The 15,427-nt window shown below is 37.8% G+C and overlaps 1 protein-coding gene across 1 annotated transcript; it reads left to right on the forward strand.

Annotated features, from left to right (window-relative positions):
• Nucleotides 1-255: 255 nt before the first annotated feature.
• Nucleotides 256-13,026, forward strand: LOC140758728 (sister chromatid cohesion protein SCC2). Its single transcript, XM_073094997.1, has 28 exons — nucleotides 256-777; nucleotides 870-979; nucleotides 2,496-2,632; nucleotides 2,711-2,810; nucleotides 2,910-3,160; nucleotides 3,544-3,651; nucleotides 3,780-3,891; nucleotides 5,179-5,275; nucleotides 5,367-5,553; nucleotides 5,631-6,065; nucleotides 6,230-6,753; nucleotides 6,824-7,031; nucleotides 7,135-7,185; nucleotides 7,276-7,434; nucleotides 7,509-7,676; nucleotides 7,826-8,125; nucleotides 8,205-8,357; nucleotides 8,755-8,924; nucleotides 9,708-9,816; nucleotides 10,124-10,285; nucleotides 10,365-10,469; nucleotides 10,537-10,764; nucleotides 10,865-10,998; nucleotides 11,082-11,348; nucleotides 11,427-11,721; nucleotides 12,025-12,117; nucleotides 12,230-12,355; nucleotides 12,556-13,026. Exons 1-28 carry the CDS (start codon nucleotides 542-544, stop codon nucleotides 12,793-12,795), a joined length of 5,265 nt encoding a protein of 1,754 aa, XP_072951098.1. The 5' UTR covers nucleotides 256-541; the 3' UTR covers nucleotides 12,796-13,026.
• Nucleotides 13,027-15,427: the final 2,401 nt, after the last annotated feature.

The raw sequence follows: 15,427 nt of genomic DNA on the forward strand, positions 1-15,427 counted from the left end.
AATTTGTCGCGATTTGAACAGATAACCACAGAGATAATAGATATATAGTATAAATATGCCAGATTAATTTAAAAGATTCTGTTGCAGCAGCCAATTAGAGGCAGGTCCCACGTCTCCGTAAATATCCTGAATTTTAGGGGTAATTTTTAGATTATACGCAATTATAGAATCATCCCGCCTGTCACTACTATTTAGGGGTAGCTTAGTCATTTTGAATCGCTAAATAGTTGAAGCTTCCCGGCCTTCCAAAAGAAGCCATTCCCCGGTCCGTAATTAACGAGAATCACAAGGGCAAAATCGACGAAGTCGCTCACCTCCGCCACCACTTCGCCGCTACTAAAGTCGACACCGCCCGGCGAAAACCCTCTCACCCAAATCTTTTCCTTTCCCCGCCACTCCGCTCTCCTCTCCTCCCTCCCGAATCTAGGGTTTCCTCTCTCATTCCGGAACCCTAATCCTTCGAAAACCCTAATTTTGCCCATTCCCGACCTCGAATTCCTCTTAGTCGATCTCTTCTTCGGCCTTTTTGGGCTTTCTATCCATGGAGTTCAACCAGGGTATCGGGTACGAGAAGGCGTGCCGCCTCTCGAACACGACGCATTCGGAGATCGCTCCCGCCCTATCCCTTCCTTCTCTTCCTGTTTGCTTTGGCTCCCCGGATCACAAGATCGAGCTCTCTGACGAGCCCGGCGGTGCGCGTTTTGCTGATAGGCCGGAGATTCTTGCGCACGCGGGAACAATTGCGGAGCTGCTCAGGAACTGCGATGTTAGCTATCTGTAAGTTCATGAGAATGTTTGGTGTAGGGTTTGGTAATCTGGAGTTGTTATGCTGTTGCATTTTTGTGACTAGTTTGGATTTTGTTTTCTAGTAATCTGAAGGAGAAGGCCGGAACTGCTCCAAATGACCCGAGGGAGTGTTCGAGGCTTTATCAAGAAGTGCTCAAGTACAACCCGGAAGCATTCACTTGCTACTATCGAGGTAAACTGTACTCAGTTAGTGGATGGAGAATGATCCTGGAACAGTCGAAACTTTTGTCATTAGATACTTTTTCTTCCTGCAGAATGGCTTTTGTTGTCCTTTTCTTTTAAATTTATATTTGGTGCTGAGCAAGAAAATTTATACCTTTAACTGATGTTATGAAGAAGTAAAGAACTTTCCCTTTGTTATTTTTTCATTGTATGCTGTTGGGTTTTTTTTTCACCTCAAATGGTTTCCATGCTCATGTTGGGTCCTAAAACTTGGCCAAAAATTTCCGTTGCCCAAAGTGATATCTATCAGTGAACCTCTCCCATCAAGTTGGACTAGTTGTTCAGATGAATATAGATCTGGAAGAAAATTACTTGTAAAATTAAAGTAGTGTGGTGGGAAGTGTTTTTTGGTTTATCATGCATTGCCAGTTGTATATTTGAAGCTATTATTGTTATTTATAAGATACTTATAAGATTGGCCATGCTCTATCTTAAGTTTGGTAGGTTCCAGGATGTCAACATGAGCTTGTAGGAATAGAGTCTTGTCCAAAACAGAATAAATGGAATGAACTTGTGGCAATTCAGACAACATCACCTGGTAATACATAATAATTGAAGATGGTTCAACACTCCAACTTATCCAATGGAGACCATGTAGCAGTTGGAAGGAGGAGCGCCGTCTGGCTTAAGTTAAATTGCCATAAATAGGACAGGAGATTGGAAAATTCTTGGTTAGCATTAAGATCGAAAAGGTAGGAAGGTCCCTAGCTTGATTTTCTCTGTTTCTGAAAATCAACCTAATTGTCATCAGTTCATCACCATCATACCCATCATTGCTATCCTATTATTTTTCAGATCACATATCGCATGCAACCAAGGGCTGTTTCCCATAATAGATTGAATGATATTTGGACATACTGCTCTATTATTATTGTTGTTAGACTAGCCCATGAACATATCCTGTTCTTCTAGTTTCTTGGTGATTTAATTGGAAAGCCTAGAAGCCTATTAGTTAATGCATCGGCAGAGAGTTCTTGTAGAAACCTCAGTTAAGATGTATTTCTCTCTGAAGCCATGAGCAAAATAAGTAGGTCTTTCCTATCATTTTGTAACAAGAGAAAGTTGGAAAATGGAAGGAACTGATAATACTGCCAATTATAGAGGCTTTGGTTGCTTCCAATCATCCACTGAGGTCTTTACTATCAAATGTTTTATAGAACTTTGTGTGCTTGGTAATCCCTTTAATTACATTGAAAATATCTGTTTTTATATATTTGTTTATGTGAGTAATCGATGAATTTTTTGTATAATAGTTCTGTCTGATTCTTAGGTTTCTTATGCTTGTTATAGTCTGATATAGTCCTCAGTTTTACTTTTATGAGCTTGATATTTTATTGATTTAAGCACATTACTTTTTAGGAAAGTTGAACATCTGGTTTTTTTTAGTTGCTGTTGTCAGCCTTATTAAGGTTAGTCTTCCTTGCTTATCCATGCTAATTTTCTGTTATGTTGTTCAAGTTTCTCAGGTTCACTTCAGGAGCAGAGCTCTCGTAATCAAGTACCAGAGAAGAAACCCTTTGAGCAAATTGTAACTAATGCTGTTCATGTACAAAGGGGACAGGAAGGTTCTCTTGACGACAATTTGCAAAGAAATATGGTTCATGTGAGTCAATTTACTCTAGTCAATTTATTTTATTTTGTATTTTGTTTTCTAAACCTCTACTCTTTGTACAATTTATAGAACCAACCTACATATGCTATTTCAAAGAAACCAAAAGTCAGAAAAAAGGAAAGTGATACTGTGCCTCTAACCTCAGGTTCAGATGCCCCTGGTCATCAAGGTTTGCCACATTTTCTTTTATTTCTACTAAAATTATCTTTTCTTTTTGTTTTTTTTTTCTTTCTTTTGCATTGGTGTTCATAAATATCAAACATTTCAGATATCATCATGAACTTCTGTGAGATAATTGAAGACTTCTGTGGAAGAGCAGAGATTGCTGATGACGTAGAAGGTGCCGAGGGGTCATCTCTTCATATGGCTGATTTGAAATTTTTTGTAAATGAAATTACATCTGCTCGCTCAAAGAAGGTCTTGCACTTGATTCCTCTTGATACTCTTACGAGGCTCACAAATGTTCTAGATCGGCAGATCCAGTGTGCACAAGGTTTATCCATTGAAAATAATGAGAATGTAAGTATAATTTGTGATACTAATATTGAGTACATATGGAATATTTATCTGGTATTAATGAAATTATTAATGTTCAGTTTGTATAACTATGAACATTTTTTAAATTGTGCACCATTTATATGTCTGGAACAACCAGAAAGTAAGAGTATGTTGTTTTTTCTAACAAACGTTTGCCAAGTATAGTAAGCAAGAGTGCTGTGAGGACATCTTAATATTGGTGCACGTACATCAAGTGTTAATGCTGTTGAGATATTGTACGCCTGTTTTTGGTAGCATTATTAGAAAATCGAATGTATTCTCATGTATATGCTATTTACTGTATTTTACTTGAAGATATACTTGTTCTGTTATGTTACTTTCTGATGTGTGTGTGATTATTCCAGCCTGATACAGATACTGAGGCATCGATTCTCTGTGCATTGGAATCCATACATGCAATGTTGGCAATTATGACTCACCAAGATATGCCAAAGCAACTTTATCGAGAAGAAGTATGCTCACTTACTGTTTTTGGACTTCTCATATCAGATTTAGTATTTTTTTTCCTAACTAAACTGACTTGCTGTTCTATCTATCTATCTATATATATATATAATTCTATTTACAATGGTTTTATCAGATTATCGAGCGAATTCTTGATTTCTCAAGACATCAGATCATGGAATGCGTTGCTGCATGTAACCCATTCTACCGTAATCTGCAAAAACCAAATGAAATTGGTGCAAATGATGGTAAAGACACTGAACATTGAACCAAATATATATTCATTTTTCTTTTCTGTCTGGGGTTTTGTAATCTAAATTTTATGTTATTTTTAACTCCATGAATGGGAATTGGTGTTGAGTAATCAAGATCATTTTGATTTTTGGCCTCTGTGCAGACATCTTGAAGTCTATATTGTTTGCTTCATGAACATCTACCAAGTTATTTGCACCAATTTATATGGCCGTGTGACTCCTTTAACTTTTAAGATATGAACCAGTATATTCCTTCATACTCATTTTATGGTATGCATATAGATATATCACAATAGGGTTTTGAAAAGTGTTTGGCGGTTGCCTTGGCGGGTGGCACACAGGATGCCCCGCTAACCTAGCTGCTCATACTATGCATTTGTAGTTTGTGGCGGGCCAATTTGCCACCTGGTGAGACAATTTTATCTGGTAGGCTGACTTGGCGGGCTTTGCAGGTTAGGTGGAAAGTTAAAGTTAACAAAAAGACCTTGCTTCTCCATTCTATCTCCAACGAAAACTAAAACCCTAATCTCTCTCAATCTCTTCTCTCTCTCGAGCTCTCTCCTCTCTCAGTGGTGGATGGCAAGTGGCAAGTAGCAGCGTCACATGATGACGAGCGACGCAGGAGGGCTGGGATGAGGGCAGGGCTGAGGAAAGCGACACACAAAGGGCTGGGCTGGACGACAAGTGTCTCTTTCATTCTCTTACTCTCCCTCTCTCTCCCAAGCTCGATCTCTTGGTCTTATCTTTAACTCCAATTTCTTGGGCTAGGCTGAGGAGAGAGAAATAATGTCAAGTGATTGGTGGCAGAGTAGCTAGCTTAGCCATGTTATCTTTTCTATGTTGCTATGGGAGAAAGTCTCTCTCATTCTTCTCAAATTACTGAGCTTACCATAAGAATATGATACTACCTTAAACTTATTGGCTATATAAGTGTCGAATAGTTTGAATCTAATAGTATAGTTTGATCTAATTAATCTGAATTAGTTTGATAAAATTTACATACAATATATATTATATCATATATAATTTTTTTTAAATTTTTTATATAAAAAAAATGTTAGACCGTCTTGGCACCCGCCTTTAGCTTAGGCGCTAGTCTGTGGGGTGTTTGTCTATAATCCGTGACTGCTATTCAATACATTGAATCACACAAGTAGTCAAGTAGTAGCACACTAGCAGAATGTTGTTACCACTTTACAATATGCTGTCGGTAGATATAATTGATACTTCATTTTTGATATTCGGGATATATTATCTATTTACTTTTGGGTATTTTTCTAGGCGATGAGGATGAAGAGGATGAAACTAATAATGCTTCAATAGGCAAAAAGCGGCGCAACACTCGTAGTGTTAATACAAGGAAGTCTGCTGGGAATAAGTTTGTTCTATAACCTCTAGTTGGCTCATTGTTTAGTTGTACTTTCTGCTTGATTATTATCTATATCATTTCTTGTATTTTCTCATGTCAGGGTTTCTGCAGCTGTTTATACTGTGGGACAGAAGCTTTGTTTGATTTTAGGGTTTTTAAGAGAACTTCTCTCAGTAGTACGCCTTTCAGATAGTTGCATTCTTCAGTTAGTGAAAACAAGCTTTTCAACTTTCTTGGTGGATAACATACAGCTTTTACAGTTGAAGTCTATCGATTTAATTTGTGGGGTAATAAGTCACTTGTCTGACATTGCTTTTGAATAATTATTTTTTAAAGTCTTCACTGGCATCTTTCTTTAGTACAGGTGTTTGCTTCATACACACAGCACAGGAGCTTCTTAATAGATGAAACAATCCAGCTTCTTCGTAAGTTGCAGTTTTCAAAACGTGCCCTTAGAACTTACCATCTTCCTGATGAAGAACAAAAGCAGATTCAGATGATAACAGCTTTATTGGTTCAGTTGGTTCAATTTAGTGCAGTTCTTCCTGACAGTTTACGAACAACAGTTAATTGGAATTCCATTTTAGATGCCTCAATAGATGCAGGTTATCCAATTAAGTGTCATGAAGCAGCAACTGAGGTGTGCTGCCTTTTTTGGACTAGTGTTCTTCAGCGTTTCACTACTACTGCTAAAACTCAGGATGTTTTTGAGCCCAAAGCGGTTTTAGAGAATCTTGTGATGGATTTGCTGATGACATTGAACTTGCCTGAATATCCTGCTTCTGCTCCTATACTCGAGGTAATATTCTCCACTTGTAACTGCTGCCAATACTGAGGATATTAGAGAATCTTTAACAAAATCCAATTTATCAAAGATTCTTCTGGCATGCACTGACATCCTGATATATGTTTTTAAATGAATGAAACAGCACTAACTCAGATTTCTTGGTGGTATATTGGCAGGTTCTTTGTGTTTTGCTACTCCAAAATGCTGGGTTGAAATCTAAGGACATCTCAGCTCGTTGCTTAGCTATTGAGCTTCTTGGGACTGTTGCAGCAAGGCTGAAACGTGATTCTGTAGTTTGCAGCAGGGATAAGTTTTGGATCTTGCAAGAGCTAGCTGGTGCAAGTGTTGACACTTCTGATGGCTTGAAAGATGCTTGTTCTATCTGTCTTAATGGGAGAGGTGTAAATATAGTTTGTCATGCTTGTGGCAGATGCTTCCATTCAGATTGCATGGGAGTTGGACAGGAAACCTTGCTTCGTGACTGGTCTTGTCATATATGCTTTTGCAGAAAGCAACTCAGTGTTTTACAATCATATAACAAGTTACAGGGTAAAGACAATGGTAAAAGAAACGCAGACTTACCCACCAACAGGTCTGAAACTTCTGACTCCATTACAAGATTGGAAGTTGTTCAGCAAATTCTCTTGAATTATCTGCAGGAAGCTGGCTCTCAAGATGATGGGAATCTGTTTACGCGATGGTGTGTTACTTGAAATTCTGAATTAGATTCTTCAGTTTTTTGGAGAGTTAATTTATTTAACTATGTGCAGGTTCCATCTTTGCCTATGGTATAAGGATGATCCTCTATCTCAGGAGAAAATAATCTACTATCTTGCTAGATTAAAATCAAAGGAGATTTTGCGAGATTCTGGTAGCAGTTCACTTTTGTCAAGAGATTGGGCTAAGAAAATTTGCTTAGCATTGGGGCAAAAGAACTCCTTCTCTAGAGGATTTGATAAGATACTTTCCCTACTTCTGGTAAATAATACGCTGTATCTTTCTCTTCCTGTTTCATCAATTGCAAATTTTCTACTTTTGATGTAAGATATATAGTGAAGTTCATATCAATTGTTGTTTCTAGGCAAGCTTGAGGGAAAACTCTCCAATAATAAGAGCCAAGGCCTTACGTGCTGTAAGCATTTATAACTTATGGTGCATGTCATATGTTTATCTCTTTATCATTCCAAGTTGATGCATCTATTGCTCTTTCATGTATATTTAGGTTAGTGGTATAGTTGAAGCTGACCCTGAGGTGCTGTGCGACAAACGTGTCCAATGCGCTGTCGAAGGAAGGTTTTGTGATTCTGCAATTTCAGTTCGTGAAGCTGCTCTTGAACTTGTTGGTAGGCATATTGCCTCTCACCCTGATGTTGGTTTGAAGGTCAGTAAACACATGCAAATGCACTTCCAGCATCTCCTAGAGTTATACTAGAATGTTGTTTCTTTGCTCTGCAGTACTTTGAAAAGGTTGCTGAGAGGATAAAGGACACGGGAGTGAGTGTACGCAAACGTGCCATTAAGATTATCCGTGATCTTTGTACTTCCAATCCTAATTTTTCAGAGAGAACACATGCTTTTATCGAGATAATTTCTCGTGTTAACGATGAAGAGTCTAGTGTCCAGGTGAGTTGCATATTTCTTTAATCATATTATCTTTTCTTCTTCTTGAATGATTAGGTAAGTGCATTCAACTTCTATATCAAAGTTCATGGAATAATTGAACTTTGTATTAACTGATTCCATCTTATGTATAATGATGCACTGATTGGTAGGATCTTGTATGCAAAACATTTTATGAGTTCTGGTTTGAAGAATCCACTGGAAGTAATAAGCACTATGTTGCTGATGGTAGTTCTGTGCCTATGGAAGTGGCGACTAAGACTGAGCAGATTGTTGATATGTTGAGGAAGATGCCTAACCATCATCTGCTTGTGACAATCATAAAACGCAATTTAGCACTTGATTTTCTCCCACAATCAGCTAAAGCTACTGGAGTGAATGCAGCTTCTCTGGCATCTGTACGTAGGCGTTGTGAATTGATTTGTAAGCGCTTATTGGAAAGAATATTGCAGGTACAGATCTCTAGATGGATATAAGTTCGTTCTTTGTATAAACATCAACAGCCTTTTTTTTACTCCTTTTCTATTGTAGGTTGAAGAGGGAACTAGTGATGAAGAAGAAGTCCGTGCACTTCCTTACGTGCTTGCACTGCATGCATTTTGTGTTGTTGCACCAACACTATGTGCACCAGCAACTGATCCCTCCCAATTTGTGGTGACACTTCAGCCATACCTTAAGAATCAGGTGATTTTTAATTTCTTGTATTAATAGCATCTCATAGACTTTTTGTCACAATTCTTGGAATCATATGCACCTGATATTTGACAGCTGCAAGTTGACAGAGTAGTAGTTCAAATGTTTATTACCTATATCTCTCTGATACTACTTTCCAGGTCAACTACATCTGTTCTCTGCATTGACTATGAAAATGATGAGTTACCATCAAGATTTTCTTCATTGTTATCTGACTACTTGGGAAGAAAAGTTCTGTTGATTTCATATGCATTGTTTCAAATATATATATGCGTGCGTGCGTGTGTGTGTGTGTGTGTGTGTGTGTGTGTGTGTGTGCGTGTGCGTGTGCGTGTGTGCGTGTGTGTGTGTGCATTACACTGGGTTGATCCAACATCTTTGGTTGCAGGTTGACAACAAATCAATTGCTCAGTTGCTTGAAAGTATAGTATTTGTAATTGATGCTGTTCTCCCCCTACTTCGGAAGCCACCACAAAGTCTCATTGCAGAACTGGAACAGGATCTGAAATACATGATAGTTCGGCATTCTTTCCTGACAGTTGTGCATGCTTGTATCAAGTACTAAATTCCTTCTTATCCTTCCTTTTTTAATAACTAAAATGGTATTTGCTGTCGTTGAGGATGCTGTCTTTGTATCTTGAGAATTCATCTCCTTCATGTGGAATCAGATGGTTATCTCAATATTTGGTTCTGTATGGTTTCATGTCTTATCTATCAAGAAACTCTTCTTTCATCTGCTTGGCGATATAGTGAGAGTTAGATGATATTTAATAGGTAGAATAGAATAATCAGACTCGTCTTCCAGTTATCTTTTGTATTGCTTTGTCTTATCTGTTACTTTTTTACTTGCACAGTTTCTGCGTTTACTCATAGCATTCTTATTTTAGCTTATGTTACTTTCTATAGTGAAGCATTAATATACTTAGAGCAATCTAGATAGTAGACTCATTGCCATCTACTGGGCAATTTTTGTTTGTCTTCTTTATAGAGAAACCAATTGAGTGGAAGGATCCTGATTGCCTATGCCTTCCAGCATATTTGTTTCAGCTCATCAGCTCTTTGCAGCAGCTGATGTCGGTGCTATCTTACTACTTGATTTTCTCATCTGTGAGAAAGAAAGTTTGCATCATCCTAGTTGTTTGCTTGATTCATATAGTTTCCTTTCCTTCTCTTGTATTAATGGTTGATTGTAGAATTGTATTCACTGTGCAGTTTTTTTATCAATTCTACTTTTATACGTTTCATCTATCGCTTGTAACTCTTTCTTCTTTATATTTTTGCTGACCTTTCGGGTAACACCTTAGCAAAGTAATAATCACTGATTATGTTACTTCCATTCAGGTGTCTCTGTTCGCTTAGTAAAATAGCTGGCAAAGGTGCAAGTTTAGTGGAGTACCTAGTTCAGATTTTCTTCAAACATCTTCTTGGTCCCAGTGTTGACAATAAACAGGTAAGCATTTATTTATTAGTTTATTTAAATCTTAGTTTTTGTATACATATAATGCTGAAATGTTATATTGCGTTTACGAAGATGTATATGTATAATTACCTTGTATATGTGGTGGGTGTCTATTTCTGTAGTTTTCCGAATTAACTTTACCCATTTAAAATATAACCTTTTTATTACGTTGGAAGAGAATGAACTTTATCTATCACATTTTTTTATGTTTTTTCTGTACAAACTTTATTTTTATTTATGCAACTACTCATGTTTTCTCAAATACATCATCTGACAATGGATTTCGTGCAAAATTCAGCTATTAGGGCGCTCTCTATTCTGTCTGGGGCTGCTCCTTAGGTATGGCAATGAACTAATTGTCACAGGTGACAATCAACATCTCCATATTGTTAAGAGTCTCTCATTGCTTAAGAAGTACCTTCTTATGGAGGATTTCGGCTTAAAAGTCCGAGCTTTGCAGGTCTGATTTTATTATCCAAATATGTTATTTGAAGTTCTTCCAGTTTTCGACATGTGAATTTCATTCTTGTGGTTTTTAGGCATTAGGTTATGTTTTGATTGCTAAGCCTGAGTATATGTTGGAGAAGGATATTCTAAAACTGGTGGAGGCATCACTTTCTTCTGGTGTTGATTATCGATTAAAGGTACATATCTTTTCCTTTATGTTTTGCATGATGTGTAGCTTGTTGTGACATTTAATCATGTGATCAGATGCAAGCATTGCAAAACCTTTATGAGTATCTTGCTGATGCGGAAAGCCAACTCTCAGATTCTGCCAGTAAGCCTCCTAGTCAGTATGCAGAAGATGGTGGAAAAGTACCTGTGGCTGCGGGTGCTGGTGATACTAACATGTGTGGGGGAATCATTCAGTTATATTGGGATTGTATTCTTGAAAGATGCTTGGATGTAAATGATCAAGTTCGTCAGTCTGCTCTCAAGGTAAATTACCTTGGTTCTTGACATATATCTTCACTTCCCATGCCTGTGGAATGGCTGTTGCCCTTCTCATTGGTGCTAACCCTTTTTTTTTTTTTCCTAGATTGTGGAAATTGTTCTCCGCCAAGGTCTAGTTCATCCAATTACTTGTGTTCCACACCTTATAGCACTCGAAACTGATCCGCTGGAAGTGAACTCAAAGCTGGCCCATCATTTGCTCATGAACATGAATGAAAAGTATGGTCATTTAGTTGAAGTTATTATTTGCAGTATATCCCTAGTGAATTGGAGCATCTTGGCTAATTAAATTATATTTGCAGATACCCTTCCTTTTTTGAAAGCCGTTTAGGTGATGGCTTACAGATGTCTTTCAGATTTTTTGAGTCCATAGTGAGCAATCATGATATGGTATCAGGAACTATGAAAGGAAAACCAGATGGCAATCCCATTGCATTTGTTAGGCCAGGGATATCCCGAATATATAGGCTTATTCGAGCAAATCGTGTCTCAAGGAACAAATTTGTGCACTCAATAGTTCGTAAATTTGAGTCTGATAGCTGGAATAATTCCTCGGTCAGCTTTCTTGTGTAAGTACTGCAGCAGAATCAGGTCTGTGCTCTTTACATACTCTTAACAGATTGGCTTTAAACATTCATTTGTTGCAGGTATTGTACAGAAGTTCTTGCATCTCTCCCTTTCACATGTCCTGATGAACCTCTTTACCTGATTTATGATATAAATCGGGTTATTCAATTAAGAGCTGGGGCACTTGAGGCCAATATGAAACTGTGGAGTTCCTTCTTGCTACAGCGGGACCCAGCAAAGATTTCTAGTGATAGTCTTTATCTTACAACCCAATCAGGATCACATCATTCAGATAATCAAAACATGATAGGGAATCCCGAAATGAGTCCTGACAAGATATGTAGTATATCAGAAGAAGGCGTGCAAAAGTTTCAGGTGATCTCTAGTTAGAGCTGCAAGGCATGAATAATTTCAGGGCTAGAATTTAATGATCTTATTATTTTGTTTTGTAGTATACTGATGCTAAAATTTTAGCATTTCCTTATTTTTACTAGAATGACATGTTTCGTTTTGCCCTGTTAAGACACCAACTAAGGTTGAACTTATCACACTAGTTTGTAGGAGTACGAGTGTCTCCTGAATTCCTCATATATGCAGATTCTATAACAATTTAACATGTCATCTTTCCTCTTATTGTACACTTTTCTTCCTTTTTTTATTTTCACTCTTGTTTCTCAGGCCGATTGTCAGGAGGCTATAGCTTTGCAACTTCTTTTGAGACTGAAGAGGCATTTGAAAATTGTGTACAGTCTAAATGATGCCCGCTGTCAGGTTGAGTTTTCTTTTCTTTTGTTCCCCTTCATTATCTGGCTAATCACTTGTCCACCCATGGCAGATCATGTAAATTATCTAAAAAGATGTTTTTTTTCCTACTCCAAATCAGGCATTTTCTTTGAAGGAACAGCCAAAGTCTGGTGAGACTCTCTCTAAGCAGAACATTTCATTCAACATCAGTGACACTTCTATCAGTATGCCCACCTGCTACCAAGATATGATACAAAAATACCAGGTATTTGTGAAGTAGGTTTTGAAGCCTCCTCAAGCTTCTATTTTCTATGTAACTTGTGTAGTTACATTTGTGGCAAGGATTATGTTCTATAACTGGTTGAGCACAGTGTGTTAAATAAAAGGATCAGAACCTTCTATGCCCCATATGATTTTCTAATTAATAAATTCACTTTAATTTTGTAATTTGATGCCATCTTGCAGGAGTTCAAGACATTGCTGAGGGAAGATGCCATGGATTATGTTGCCTATACAGCTACAGTCAAGAGGAAACAGCCGACTCCTAGGAATTCCAGGCGTGGAAAATCTGCTCTAGCGAAAGGCGAGGATGGTGATGAAGATGAAGCCAACGACGAAGACTGGTCAGGGGGCCCGAGAAGGCTCGACTTTAGTGGACAAAGGAGCAACGGTGGCAGGGTGACCAGACAACGGGTGCAAGTATGAATGTTGTTTCATTATTGTACATTATAGGTCTTCTCCAGAAATCAGGTGGATATGGGGATTAGTACATAGAAGCAAAAAAAAAAGGAAGGTTGGTTACAGTTCGGTTGTCATTGAACTGGAGCTCTTCTCAGTCTCTGTGCCCCTTTTTGTATTTGTCTGGGGATGCGGCAAGACTGGTAGATTGTGCTCCAGTTTCCATATTAATGGAAATCCAATTTTTTTTTCTCAGTATACTCATGCTTTCTGGAGTGCTGTGTCGAATTCTTTTGGTGTTTAGTCGATTTCCGCTGTGATTAACTGGGTTCGGGAGTGTGCTTTCTTCCAGAGCACATCCTCTGCAACCCCAGTTGCGGGAACTTTATACAAATTGGGATTACGTCGGCTAAAATTTCTTTGAACTAGTAAGAGGTTCAGTTAATAGCTTCCAACAACCTTGTTTGCAGGATTCCTGTATCAAGGCTGCAGAAGGGCTGCTACCGTGTTTATCGACACTAGGCCTACATGCCTAACGCATGCAGGAAGATCATCTCATGCTTGCATGAATGGATTAGCTAATATGCGGTTAACCTAGATATCAAGCAAAAACATCAGCAAGAATTGCTGCAAAAAACAAACGCATAGTACCATTGCAATCCAGCAAAAAGTAGTTAAACAGTAAACAGAGTAATATCCATGGAATAGTGGCCACTTTTATGGTCGCTTTGTTTACAAAGAAATAGTTCTGCTACTCTCTAAAGACTAGCAGAACAACTCTACTCGCGAAGCCCTGCTTGCTCTTATTGCTGCTCTCCTCCCTCTTCGTCGTCGTCATTGTTGCTCTCCTTTCTCTTCGTCGTCGTTCTTGTGATAAATTTTGTTGAGAACCCACCTGTTCACCTAGTAAAGAAACAACAAAGACCAATAAAACGAGGAGCCCCTTTGATGGATCAAAACAAAGAAAAAGAGAATGAAAAAGGCATAAAAGAAAGAAAAAAAGAAAGAAAGAAAGAAAGAAAGCCATGCTATTTTTAACACGCGTGTATAAGAGCTCTCAGAGGGAAAGACTCTCAATGGTGCAATACTCCTCCATCTGCCAATTTGTCTTAACTGATCACTCTTCCCATACTATTCCTCCACTTTCTTGATTCATCCTCATCCTTCTTGATCATGTAGCAAACCAGAGATGGCTGGATTGCGAAGACGAGCCCGGTCTCTTGGCCGCGTAATTCTTTAGCCTTAAAGGTTTGACTCCAGAATTCAACCCCATTACCTACCTTCCGGTGGTTATAGTTCAGATTCTTAGACCTCTCATCCATCGCGACGTAAAATAATCTCTCCTACACCCTTCCGACCGGATAATTATCTGCCATGTTACGCAGCAAATTAAATAAACAATTAAACACCACTTAACTTGCATGTATGTTGTTTAATTAACTTAGAAAACAATTAAACATACTCTCGAGGACCCAAGGATCGTGTTAGTATATGTCAACCCCCTTCACTCTATATTCGAAGGCAGAGGATGGCATGAGGTAGGAATTGATGAGTTCTTTCTCAGTTGGTATAAACCTAACTCCATCTGGATACTGGTCTTCTATATCTTTGTTCATTATAGCGACGACTTTTCTTGCTTGTGGTAAGTGCTCTCTTTCTAGCCGAAGTAGGAGAATATTCCCAGTTACAATGGGAGTAGGAATTTTATGCGTAAAAAGGTAGACGAACATTGACCCGGTTTTAGAGATCATGTCACCTCGGTTGAACTATTATTTTATTTAGAATTATTTTAAAATATTTAAATGCATTATATTCCTTCTATTATTTAGCCATTTTTAACTAATATTAGGTGCAGTAGTTTTAGATATTCTTTTATCTATTTTATGTAGGTAAATTTGAATTGTTTTTATTTGGAGTAAGAATTTATTAATAAATTCCTATTGATACCATTTTTGATAAGAATATTATTATTTTTTTCTTCAAATGCCTACGTTTTAATATTTGATTAATCGTACCTACTTGTAATACCCTTCTTATATCTTTATGCAATTCTTTCTTTCTTTCTTTTGAAACTGAAAGTTGATTAACTTAGATTGAAACAATTCTATCCAACCGTGCTGAGTGAAGCATTAACAATGAGGAGATTACAAGACTGGGTCCCAGTTTATAATCCCGCAGGGCAGCCTTGTCCTGTCCTGGGAGTAGCCACTCTATTTCCTTCGTTTGAGCTTGATGTCAATGTTTGCCCAATGGTTAGCCTTGCTCAAGCTATTTTCTCGATTTCTTTTGTATAGCTTCGATTATCTTTAATGTCCCTTAAAAAGAGAAGAAAAAAAAAACCTAAAAGCATCTTAGAACATGGACAAGTTCCAATCATTCGGGTCCACGACTTAAATTTTAATTAAAGAATACGTTGACGGCTCTCAGTGAATTTTGCTCGTTGGAACTCGGTTTAGTTGGGCAGTCAAAGACCAGTCGAGATGTGCAAGCTGGCATCTTTGTAGACTTTAATCTTTTGTATTATTAAATAATTCATAATAATTACAATGCCTATTTCGTCGAATGAAGTAATGAACGAGGTCAGAAGAATTCAAGTGTCACATACATACTGCATTGAATAGCATTAAGAAAATTCCTGCATGTGGAGATGTACAGAATC

The sequence above is a fragment of the Typha angustifolia genome, chromosome 4, assembly GCF_048772165.1.
Source record: "Typha angustifolia cultivar Huaian chromosome 4, ASM4877216v1, whole genome shotgun sequence".
Lineage (NCBI taxonomy): Eukaryota > Viridiplantae > Streptophyta > Magnoliopsida > Poales > Typhaceae > Typha > Typha angustifolia.

Coding starts and splice junctions, on each gene's coding strand:
- LOC140758728 (XM_073094997.1), top strand. CDS start 542: ATGGAGTTCAACCAGGGTATCGGGTACGAGAAGGCGTGCCGCCTCTCG. Junction 6,754..6,823: donor GGGAATCTGTTTACGCGATG/GTGTGTTACTTG, acceptor AACTATGTGCAG/GTTCCATCTTTGCCTATGGT. Junction 10,765..10,864: donor TTCGTCAGTCTGCTCTCAAG/GTAAATTACCTT, acceptor TTTTTTTCCTAG/ATTGTGGAAATTGTTCTCCG.